Here is a 12393-nt window from a genome sequence, read left to right as displayed (position 1 = left end):
AGAGATTGTTGAAACTGCTACGAAGGTTCCATCCTTCCTGAGCACGAAAGATTAGAAATTTGAAGCGGATGAATGTTCGCGAGATTTGGATACGGCTTTTGCCAAGGTTCGCGAGACTTTACAGAAGTCTCAAGAACGACAGAAAAAGGCAGCGGATCGCCATCGTCGCGACTGGAAACTGAAGGAGGATGATTGGGTGCTCTTACTTTTGAGAAGGCACGCCTAAGAAAGAAAAAGGGAAAGGAGAGGCTTTTTCCAAAGCTTAGTATGTGATACTACGGCCCTTTCCAGATTACTGAAAAGATAAATGAAGTCTCCTTCCGATTGGAACTGCCAGATACTTGGAGGATTCACAATGCATTGCATGTGAGTCTCTTGAACCCTGTTAAGGGTGATGTGCCTGATGATGGGGAGCCTGATGAGCAACCCGAAGTGGAAGAAAACGAGGAGATCCTTGTTCCTGAACAGATTTTGGCACATAATGATACGAAGAATAAGGGTAAAGTCCGAAGGCGGTTCTTGGTTAAGTTCAAGAACTTTCCTGCATTTGATGCGAAGTGGATGGAGGAGGAGGACCTAGCAGATACTCCTCGGATTGTGAAACTTTACCTCGATGTTTTGGTTTAGCATAGTCTACTCCAAACGGAACCCAGAACTCAGCTTGGCCGAAGATCTGGTGCAGTGGGATGCACAAGAGGGGAGTCACTCCACTCCTTTGTCAACAGATGCCTCGATTTTGATACTAAAGTCACTGATGTCTCTTTGAGCTTCAGGGATACTGAGAGCTGACAGTATTCTGCTGGATGACTTTATGAAATGGAATTCCTGATTATGATACTGATTTGTTCTTGACTTCTTGTGAGTGCAGGAACTGATAGCCGAAATGACTGCAGCATTTTGGTCTGATTGATCTCGAATAGACATGGTTGCAATAGGGGTTAGTCAATCGGACATCGATGAGGTCCCGATTGGACCTAGATGTGATTGCTAGCTACATTGCCGATAAATCATGGTCTAAGATCCGAATGAATGTTGAATGTCATGTGATGTCCTGTGATGTCTGGTGATGTCCTGTGATGTCGTGTGATGTGACTGTCGATTTTGTACATGTGCTAGATGTGTGTTCCTAGTACGTAGGTACTAACAGTCAGTGTCTGCTAAGACGGTTTATGGCTTTTGTCGGTTTTGCAGGCGTAATCGCGGTCGATTACAATGCTTTCAAGAGGGGGGTATGTCACAAAGTGATGACGTGGCGGACAGCAGAAACCCTAATTTCTGCCAGAAACCCTAAAATTCCTGCAAACCCTAATTTTTGCCAAAAACCCTAAATTCCGAAAATCGCGGAGGCGGATTACTAAAAAAAAATAATAATTTTTTTTTTTTTTTTTGGGAAAATGATGAGCGACGCGAATTTTGCTTTTGCTTTTAAAAAAAGAAAAAAAAAAGAAAAGACTCTCTAAGAGAGAGAGAGAACTGATGCTTTTGATTTTAAAAGCTTTTGGGGTCTGCTTTTGGGCATCCCTTGTAACCTTTAAATTAGTGGTGAGGGCCTCACTTCTCAGAGCATCTGGACGCAGAGTCTGAGAGTGAAACCCTAACCGCTCTCTTGTACTTTGATGATTGATTAATACAAAAAGAAATACCGAAAGCGGCGCCAGTCTTTGGGGCCAATATCTCTAGGCACGGAACTCCGCCGGGCCAGTGCAAATCTATTGTGATCTGCGAATTGTTTTGAAGTGGTTATTTGGTGCTGTCGCGGTTGATTCTTGACTTGGAGTGTCCAAGTTTGTTACATGCCCCGCTTCGACCTCGTTCCATATCTTGCCAAAATGGCCATCGGAACGACATAGCCCTCGGAGAGAGAGATAGAAATCCGTCGAGATTTCAGCCATAGACAAGGCATTGACCTCAGGAATCCTACTGAGAGCATCGGCAACTCGATTGCTGGATCCTTTTCTATAATGGATCTCAAAGTCAAACTCTTGCATAAGCTCAACCCATCTAGCCTTCCGGCCTCTGAGATCACTCTGATCACAAATATAGCGCAAGGAATGATGATCTGTCCATGCAGCAAACGGAGAGCCATACAAGTAGTGCCGCCATTTCCTTAGGGCGTGGACTACGACGTAAAGCTCCTTGTCATACGTTGGATAACGCATCTCAGCTTTAGAAAGCTTCTTACTTTCAAACGCAACAGGACGTCCATCCTGATATAACGCCGCACCAATAGCATAATCGCTAGGGTCCGTTTCAACCACAAACGGTTTGCTAGGATCCACAATGTGCAATATTGGCGCAGTAGTCACCAAGTGTTTTAGTGTCCGAAAGCTCTCGTCGAGACGCTCATTCCAGACAACAGGGGGATTACCTTTACGATGAGGACCCGAAGTCTTCGGCCCTTTCACCCCTCCTTTTAAAAGTTGCGTAAGCGGCAGCAACTTTAGAGTAATTCTTGATAAACTTGCGAAAGAATCCAATAAAGCCTAAAAAGGACTTTACTTGGCGTACATTCTTCAGAATGGGCCAATTTCGCACTTTATCCAACTTTTCAGGGTCGACGCGAATTTTATCGCGAGTAATTATGTGACCCAAGTATAGAAGCTTTTTCTTAAAGAATTCACACTTCGAAGCCTTAGCGTAAAGCTTCTCAGTTCTCAATACTTCGAGAACAGTGCGTATATGCACTAGGTGCTTAGAAAAACTTCGGCTGTAGATCAAGATATCATCGAGAAATACAACAACGAAGTTGCCTAAAAATGGTCTCAGCAGATCATTCATCATCTGTTGGAACGTAGCTGGAGCATTGGTCAAACCGAAAGACAAGACCAAAAACTCGTAGTGACCATAACGCGTATGGAAGCCTGTCTTAGGAATATCTTCCAGTTTGATCCATATCTGATGATAGCTTGATCGCAGGTCTATCTTCGTAAAGTACAACGCTCCATGGAGCTGATCTATCAAATCGTCCATGTGCGGGAGCGGATACTTGTTCTTGACAGTGAGCTTATTCAACCTCTTATAATCCACGCAGAAGCGCATAGTGTTATCCTTCTTTCGAGAAAGTAATACTGGCGCTTCCCACGGGGATTTGCTAGGCTGAACAAAACCCCTGTCGAGATAATCCTTCAGCTGTGTGCTGAATCTCGTTCTCCTCAGTTTTACTGAACCGATAGTGAGGGTTGCTTTGAGAAGGGTTGACTACCAGCCACCAACTCAATGCCATGATCTACTCGCTCGAAGGCGGCAAGCTAGGAGGTACCTTCGAGAGGAGTAGATCATCAGGAAAAACATCCTTGAAATCAGTCATGATTTCTCGGATAAGGTTGGATTTGTCGGAATCCCAAGTTCAATAGAAGAACATGAAACATTTTTACGAAATTCAGTGACAGAAGTACCAAGCACTAATGAATCAAACCAAGCAGATGGTACACATTGATAAAAGTCAACATCAGAAGAGTTTATTTCTTTATACATTTCCAAAGCAGTAACAACTGGTATTGCAAAACCATTATTTACAGACTTTTGATTACAAAGCGACACAGATACATGAGGCATGTTCTGCTTAACAAAAACAAGAGAACGATGTACATAGTCTATATACAATGAGTCTTGTTTATCATAAAACCATGGAATTCCTAAAATAACATCCGCTCTGACCAGGCGCATGATGTGGAAATCCAGGTTCTCTTTGTAACCATCCAACTCGAGCGACAAATCTGGAACCATCCGATTCCATACATCCGTATCCACGCCACGAGCCATCTTCACGTGATACTCATGGTCATTGTCTCGCGTCTGCAGGCTCAGTTTCTGCACCAATTTTGCATCCACAAAATTGTGTGAGCTTCCATTATCAAGGAGTACGGTCACGTCGTGACCATTGATCTTCGCGGGAAAACGGAGAAGATCGTGCTTATCAAACACTTTGGTGCTAAAAGTACAATTAGTGCATGAAATGTGTGCTAAATGATGGATTTCAACTTGAACAACATCAGAGTTACCTGAGATCTCATGGATTTGAACCGAAGGACGGCCTTGCGGTTTCTGCGTCTTCTTCTTCTTGGTGCAATCCTTGATTTGGTGACCCGTCTGGCCACATCCGAAGCAAGCCCCCTTCTTCACTGCATTAGCAACTGAAGCATTTCTGGCTTTCTTCTTCTCTTGAGAAGATCTCGGCGGTGATTTTGACTTATGCTGGAATCAGGATCGCTTCCTCGAAGCACCCTCACTGGATTGATGGTCTGCAGTTCTTTTCTTCGCATAATTCACTCCATTTATCAAATGGAGCGCCCTGGCCTTTGCCAGTGCATCCTCGACATCAGTCGGGGCTTTGTCCTTGATCAAGGCCCAACGGTAATCTTCATGTAATCCCAGCAAGTACATGTGCACGGCGTGCGTAGAATCCATCTTGCAGAAGGTGAGCGCCTCTTTGAAAGCTGTCGTATATTTATCAAAAGACAGAGTTTTCATCGAAAGACTCTGCAGTTTGGCATACGCTTTCAAAGGGTCCATTTTAGCGAAATCCCTCTTGAATTTCACACAAAAGTCAGACCACGTCGTAGGCTTCTCTGTCATGTAGCGCCACCAGGTAAGCGTCTTGCTGCGCAGATAGAGGAATCGTTTGAATCCTCCGTTCATCATGCTCCCCATGGAGATCAAAGTATGTGGTCCACTGGTGCAACCAGTTATTTACGGCCAGTTCCGTACACTCCTTCTCTTCACCTGAGAAATTCGTAGTTTTGTACGGAATCGTGGCAGTCGGATCATCCTGTGAACGCCCAAAAGCAGCAATCTGCATCTGCAATTGCTGGAGATTGGTTTCCCCCTCGGAAATACGCGCAGTCGTCGATTGAGCCATATTTTTGAGAGTAGAGAGTTGGGAACTGAGCCCCTGCACAACCCCTTCGAGAGAGGCCAAGCGAAGGTTCGTCTGAACATTCACGTTTTCCAGAGCAGTAACACGCTGGTCGAAGATCTGGAAAGTGCTTGTAATCCATGTGTAGAGAGCATGCGTGAATGGAATTTGGATGGTACTTGACGCGTCATCACGCTGCACATCGGAGATGGAGGAATCCATGGCGAAGTGCATGAAAACCTGGAAAATTTACGCGAAACCGAGCCTTTTCTGCACTTTTCGGTCGCGAAAAGTTGAAGTTTGAAGAGCTCTACGTGTCGGCGTGAGCGTCTGAATGCGAGCAGGCGATGGCGGGAGTGCGGGAGCACGAGAGCGCTAGCAGGTGTGAGAGAGGAAGCGCGAGAGAGAAGCAGGAGACTGAAGAAATAAAGTCTCTGTAAATTCCTGCAACTTTGTAAGTGAGTTTTTTAATAATGTACAGGTTTCACACCCAACTTTAAAAAATTAAAGTCTCCTGGCCATTAAATTGGAGCACTTAAGTTAAAGTGCCTTTAAAAAAAAGCTCTTGAGTAAAAATAACCCACGCAGACTGCTAGCGCAAAAAAAAGAAATCGAAGGCAGCGCTGTTGCGTGGAGATCACGAAGAGAGAGGAGAGGGCGTGTGGTTGCCCATGGCCAACACGCACAAATCAAAGACTACGCCATATACCAGCGCTATGCAGCCGTCCACGCTGGAAAAGCCAGCACTGTCACGTTCCCCTGCAATCCACGTTGGAGAAAAAAAACAACGCCAGTTCCTCTTCATCTTCTGCTGTAGACTCAAGGCCCACAGAGAGAGGTAGCGCTCTCTCTCTCTCTCTCTCTCTCTCTCTCTCTCTCTCTCTCCATGCTTCGCACAGAGGGACTTACAGGGAGAGAGGGATTTACACAGAGATGTTAAATGCGTTGTATGCTGAATTTAGTCTAAATTCAGTAAATTAAGAAGCAATTCTCTGCGATGAAAATCAGTAAAATTTATCAGTAACCTTTCAATTTCCAGCACTCCCATCTGCTAGACTGCTGAATTTTATAAAAAATCAGCGAGCAACCATTAAATTTCACGTGCACACAAGCTTATGAGAAGAAAATAATCAGTTAAACAGTTAATTCATCAATAATTGCATAAAACAGTGATTATCCGACTCGAACCAGCCCGTAGGTGTGCACACAGTCTCTCGTGCAGCCAAGCCGGCTCTGATACCATGAAACGAACGAGGAGATAGGATCTCCCGGCTACACAGACCGCCTACAGATACGCGTCGGACGAACCACCCGACCATAGCCACCATCCGGCAGCTCCCCCGTGCTGGGCCAGCGTTCGAGTACGTAGGCATGCACCTGTAAGACCGAGCGTCCCATACCACCCGGCCTCACCTCCTCGAGGTGACCTCGCGCACTCCTAGCCTCGCGGGTTAACCACTGGCACTCGGTCAGTGGGGGTCGATAATTGGAAATGAGGCCTTGGCCTCCCTTTTATAATAATGGCCGGCCACACTAGCCGAGTTCACACTACGTCCACCCGGACACTAGACGCCCATCCTGACGGCATCTGAGCTAGATCCCCTCTCCTGTGAGCGGGACATAACAGTGACGATGTCGCTGGCGACGATGCGACGACGACGCGCTGAAAACGCAGATGCTGAAATCTACGTTTTCCGGGCTGAAACTGCAAACTTTGCGGAATCTGACCGTGCGGCGAGGATCTACTGTGGAGAGGTGAGATCTGCGAGGTTCGGGACGTCTACTGCGGGTGCTAACTGCTGAAAACTGAAAACGTTGAAGTGTCTTGTAGATGCAAAAACGCTAGGGCTGAAAATGGTCTTGCTGTGGAGAATCTGCTAACGCTGGGGCTTCTGCTTGGTTTGTTGTCACCAGGGATCTGCAAGAGAAAAAACGCTAGCTGATCTGATCCAAAAACGCCAGCTTTCTCTGTGAAGCAAAAACGCTAGGACATCTGGGGGTTCTGCTGAGAAGTTGCATGTTGAACGAGTGCTCTTGCTACCTCTTCTGCGAGAAAGTGCTAGCTCTGGTTTGCTTATATATTATATTAGCAAAATTGCCCTACCTAGTTCCCAACAAAAGTCACTTAAAAATAATAAGTGAAAAATGTCAAAAATAGGGAAAATAGGTCTATGCACTGTAAAAATGCTCCTGATGGGTTGTGATGGAAATCTGATGATCATGCTGTGTGCAGCCGGAGGATATGCATCTACTCTACGTGTCTGGTCATGCACGGTCTGTGAACAGACTCACAAAAGTGCCAGATCACTTCCTATTCTAGACTGACTTGACTGAACTGAACCCTGGTCATGCTGTAGCTTGTCCACGGACACATAGGGTTGGATGTGTCACGTGACATAATGCAGCTGTATGCGAACACTCCCCAATGCCTACATCGAGTAGACACCGGCCGTGCTCATGCGCAATTAGAGGGTATGCAGCTACTTTAAAGTGCCTGGACATGCACGTCTTGCGTACAGGCTCACAAGGGTGCCAGAACACTTCCTAGGCTGTCCTAAACCCTGGAAATAGGAGCTACCTTGTCCACATGCACATAGGGTTAGATGTGCACGTGACATCCCTGCTGGTGATTAGAGACAAAATGCTGCAAACACTTCTCCTCTAGGCTCGCTCTCGCACTCACAAAAACACATGTTTGCAAGAATACATCGATCAATCAGTTCTTAAGGAATTCCTAACCTCAAGCCCAAAACTTATTGTCAACTTTTTATGTACATATCATACAGTCACTCAGTAGAGTACCGTCTGCTTGTGAGCACCCCCCAAATCTCGAAGAGAAACCTGGTTTGACTCTATTCTCTTCTTGCAACGTGTGACAAAGGAGTGGAGTTGCTCCCCTCTCGTGCAACATGCACCGCACCAGATTCAGCCTGCTAATTCGATGTGCACTTTCGGAATAGTCGAAGCTAAACCAAAAGCCTCAAGGTAAAGCTCTCTGAGGAGTATCTGCCAGGTCCTCCATCACCTTTGCAACAAATACTTGTGAAGGAGATCATTTTGTACAGGGTTTAGAGATTGCTTTGCCAAGGCCCAAGGTCAAGGAGGCTTTGCAGAAGTCTCGGTCACGGTAGGAGAAGGTAGCAGACAAGCATCAATGGGACTTGCAGTTGAAGGAGACTGATCGAGTGCTTCTTCGTTTTGAGAAGGCACGCTTTAGAAAGAGGAATGGTAAGGAGAGGCTTTGCTCAAATGTAAGCATGCGATTTTGTGGGACCTTAGAGGTTTCGGAAAAGATCAGTTACGTGCCCTTGAGATTGATATTGCGAGGGAAGGTTCACAATGCTTTCCATGCGAGTCTGTTGAGACCTTCGAGGGTGAGCTACTAGAGGACAGGGAGCCAGAGGAGCAACCAGAGGTAGAAGAAACTTAGGAGATTCTTATACTTGATTAGGTCCTATCGCACAAGGAAAGGAAAGTGAAGGGTAGGGTTGAACTAACGAGGTTTAGAGATTTCAAGATTGCCACTTTTGGATGTACAAGGTTTGTTTCCTAGGTACAATGTGATTGTGGCTTTATGCGTATTCAGTTAATATTTGCCTACAGTGAGTTTGGCTTTACGTGCAGACAGCAAACGTGTGCATGCCCAGAGATGTTGTTATCGGCTGCTTTTGGACCACCCAGATCCAATGATGAAGTTTTTTGGCCAACAACATGAGAAGTTTTCCTGCCCGAAGTATTATGTGGGAGGGTAGTTGCAGTTAATTTCGTGGTGGTTCTTATAACAAACCAAAAGAATTCCTTTGGTTCTATCGTTGGACTACGTACATGATATGTTATGTGTTCTCATTTAGCATTGTTTAGTCGCTCTTTCAAGTGACATGTCTTCTTTCGCTGAGCCATTTGTTACCTTTTGACAGGCAATCTGCATGAATCAATCGGGCATCAAGAGGTGACAGCATTGGTGCATGTGCAGAGAGATGCGGACTTGCCATGTGCTGGTCAATTCAGTACCTTGTCACAGGTAATTTGGAAATGTGAGAAACTATGATGTTTTTGATTTGAAGCGGTGTCGTAAGACAGCTGTACAAGCTTATCGTTTTTGGCAGGATATGGCCATGGGCTTAATTCTTCAGGCAGCTTCGGGAACGGGGTGGACGACAGGTTCTGGTTTGGAGGGCCCTTCGAATTTATTTGGATTAAAGGGAGAGCAGTCACTGGAGGAAACTACTGAACAACCCTGGCCATTGCTGAGCAAATCCCCACGTAGGCGCATGAGGGTGGCATTCACATGTAATGTATGTGGTGAGCGCACGACTCGTGCCATCAATCCACATGCTTACACAGACGGTACCGTTTTTGTGCAGGTAACTCATGACTGCATCAGACTAAATAGTCATCAAGCAAGAATTAAGCATTTTTTACGTGTGCAGTGCGCTGGGTGCAACATCTTCCATAAGCTGGTGGACAACTTAAAGCTCTTCCATGAGTTGAAAGGAAGCGTGTTTCCCACCACTGTCATGTATGGAAATCATAGTTTTGGTGAACATGATTCATACGATTTTCTAGGGTTAGATGATGATGCGGCGGCATGAAGGGGATGCATTCAAGCCAGTCTTTTGTACATACTGTTAGCTGTATATGTGACATTGTTGTGACTTGTAAAGACATTGGTTGAATTACATTAGGGAGGGTTGTCCGACACATTATGTCTTGAAACACTTGCTGCCCATGAGAAGATTTTTAAACAGTGCCTCTTTGAATGCTTCAGAGCGTAAGATGATGCAACTTAAGATAATAATATAGCTTACGAGTTGTACTGGTTCAAGATGTCAATAAGGCAGTGCATTGAAGGAGAAAAGGGCATGAACATTCAGAGGTAACGCTAGTTTATGTGCTTGTGTTTTGATCTGTCTTAAGAGGATGATTGACTCGCTCGACAAGGTATGTGACATGGCTGAATCAATTGTGCAGGTCGAAGAGAAGATTGTAGCCTAGAGGAGGAGATATAATGGTTTTTTGCAAATGTGTTGGGGTTATTTAAGTTTTGAACTTCAATGCTAGCATTTGATATGCATGCCATGATATAGTGAAGGAGATCAACGCATATCATTTGCGATATGGCCTTGGTTTGGTTGTTGCCATGTGGGCCATTGGGTAAAAATATGCAATACATGTCTGAGAATAAAAAAAATGTATTATAAATGGTGGGAGAACAATCAAGAGAAAATGATCCAAGGACACATTTCTCAAAGGACCGGCTCCCTAAGAGCAGGAGAAGGAAGAATGTGAGGTAAATATGCTGGCTCCAAACCAAATAATCCTGTAAAGAAGAACTAAAGAGTGCGGCAAGAGCTCACAAAGACCATCCTCATCACACATCAAGATCTTTTGTTCTCCTTCTCTCATTCAATTTTGTTTTTGTTGAGGAATAGGTGTTGATAACATGTGAAAAAGATAATAGAAACTGCAAAAATTAACTTTTTTGGGGGGGATGAAGTTATTTGTCTCAGATAGATTTATGAGTCTCAAACTCTTTAAATCTATTGGATTGCTTGAAAGTTCAAGAAGCAACCTACCAAAAGCATCGCAAAAGTGAGCCTTCTTACGCTCTCCCCATTATTACAATGTTGCTTACTCTCTCTCTCTCTCTCTCTCTCTCTCTCTCTCTCATCTAACCTAGTATATGCATAACTTCTTTTTGGCTTGCCCCAAAGGGGGGAGGCTTTAGTGATGGTTTCCCTTTTTGCTAATGAAAAATAGGAGGTTATTTTTTAAAAAATGAACATTTTTTGGCAGATTGAAAAAGATCCCAGTTACTGACTGCAAAGACAAACAGATATCCAGTGTGAATCATGGAGAGAAGAATTTTGTGGCATAAAAATTAAAGTCTAGATCGTTTTGCGATAGAAAGAGATTCTCTCTCTCTCTCTCTCTCTCTAGAATAGGACGTGTTCCTGTGTGCATGTGTGTGTGTTTGTGTGGAAGCTTGTGGTCCATGGAGTATACAAGCCTGTTGTTGGTCTGTCTCGCTCATTATGTGTGAAACTGACTTCAGATCTAGGGCAGCCCTTCAAGTCCCTTGCAGCTGCGTGAGGTGGAGTGAAGGTAGGAGAGAAGAGAATATATTGCACATGTATACTATCTGAGTAAGCTTGGACTTCTTGGCAAATTGCAAGGTGGTGCATGTAAAGAGACTCAAGCTCGTTTGAGCTTACGCAGCAGCTCATACATATGGGCGCCAGAAGCAGCAGCCTCATGAAAGAGAACCACAGAACTCATTCTTCTCAAGTCAAGGGCAGCCCTTCAAATCTCTTGCAGCTGCCTAAGGTGGAGCGAAGGGAGGTGGCAAGATCGAGCACATTGCCTGAGGTAGAGCAAAGGGATGAGGCAATAGCACACATTGCTCACATCCTCTCTCTCTCTCTCTCTCTCTCTCGTGTGCAATAGGCATCTATGTAAATATCATCGTGGCCTAGCTTGACCTTTTGCAGGCTCGGCAATATCTTGTCTCTTTCTGCGATCTTCTCCAAGTCGAGGGATTTCAAAGATTATCTACTTTTTGTCCATGAGACACAGCTTTCAGGTCTGCATCCTCCATAGTTGCCTCCTTTTGTTTTGATAGGCCCAACCCCAAGATTCGAGAGTGTGAGGAGAAGTATTTCTGTTTTTAAGCATTAATCCCTGGCTGTTGATGCACACACATCTTCTCACGTGTTTTATGTGATTACCTGCATGCTTAAATGCTTCATGTATGAAGAACTGGCTCCCAATGATAAAGTTGCTATAACATGAGCCAAAGTAAAAGCTTGTTATCCTCAGGTGCTTATCTCATGGAAACTTCGGGCAGGCCTCGTGATTTTGTCACTTGTTACACTAGGAATTGATATTGCTTGTAAACCTGGACATTGCAAAAAAATTCTCGACTCTCCGGATCTTTGAATTGCTTGTAAAAAATGTTGTTATATGAAATCAAGATCCATAGGAATGTTCTTTGGGATTTTAATCTTCTATGGGGCCAGATTTTGAATTTTCACCTCGAGCAATAGTTGTGGAATTTTTTTGTGATTGGGAGTCATTAGGAGTCATGAAATGAGGTTGTGAGCATAACAAGAGAGAGGAGGATTATGTTGTGAAGCTCTTTCCTCCTCTCTTATCTTCCTTGAGCTGGTGCTTAGCTCTTGGCCAAGATGAGATCACACCTATGTTCTTTGTGAGCCTAGACCAGCTCCCCATTTTGAAGGTGAATTAACATTGGCTTTTCTACCAATCTTTGTTAACACACTTTGTACTTTGGCCACACACACAGAAGTAGGAGCCATATGCACCGCACTGCTACAATAGAGAATAACGAATACACCTCAACACCAACCATCTATCACAAGAAGATTTAGAATTTTTCTCATGTAGGAAAAGGGAGACTTTTTCAGTGTTTTTCATACAATGCATAACATCATGAACTTCTGCTCGGGAGGCACCGCATACCTAGCTAGGTACGATTGGGGCAGGGGACCACCTCCCCCACGCGCCCAACCCACCGG

The 12393-nt window shown here is 44.7% G+C and overlaps 2 protein-coding genes across 2 annotated transcripts in view; both read left to right on the top strand.

Annotated features, from left to right (window-relative positions):
* The window catches only part of LOC147420180 (Zim17-type zinc finger protein), a 30882-nt gene extending 21328 nt beyond the window's left edge, over window positions 1-9554 (top strand). Inside the window, exons 2-4 of the mRNA XM_086504685.1 lie at window positions 8773-8876; window positions 8962-9219; window positions 9286-9554. Of these exons, the coding sequence (XP_086360811.1) occupies window positions 8773-8876; window positions 8962-9219; window positions 9286-9447 (524 nt within the window). The 3' untranslated portion in view covers window positions 9448-9554. The remainder of the gene's footprint in view (window positions 1-8772; window positions 8877-8961; window positions 9220-9285) is intronic.
* A 403-nt stretch (window positions 9555-9957) lies between these two features.
* LOC147420179 (uncharacterized) lies at window positions 9958-11852 on the top strand. Its single transcript, XM_086504686.1, has 2 exons — window positions 9958-11224; window positions 11347-11852. The coding sequence occupies exons 1-2, from the start codon at window positions 11087-11089 to the stop codon at window positions 11422-11424; spliced, it is 216 nt and encodes a 71-aa protein (XP_086360812.1). The 5' UTR covers window positions 9958-11086; the 3' UTR covers window positions 11425-11852.
* The last annotated feature ends 541 nt before the right edge of the window (window positions 11853-12393 follow it).

This window comes from Adiantum capillus-veneris, chromosome 28 (assembly GCF_014529385.1).
Source record: "Adiantum capillus-veneris isolate H3 chromosome 28, ASM1452938v2, whole genome shotgun sequence".
Taxonomy (NCBI): domain Eukaryota; kingdom Viridiplantae; phylum Streptophyta; class Polypodiopsida; order Polypodiales; family Pteridaceae; genus Adiantum; species Adiantum capillus-veneris.
Note: the sequence above shows the minus strand (reverse complement) of the source record. Positions and strands in the feature narration are given on the sequence as shown.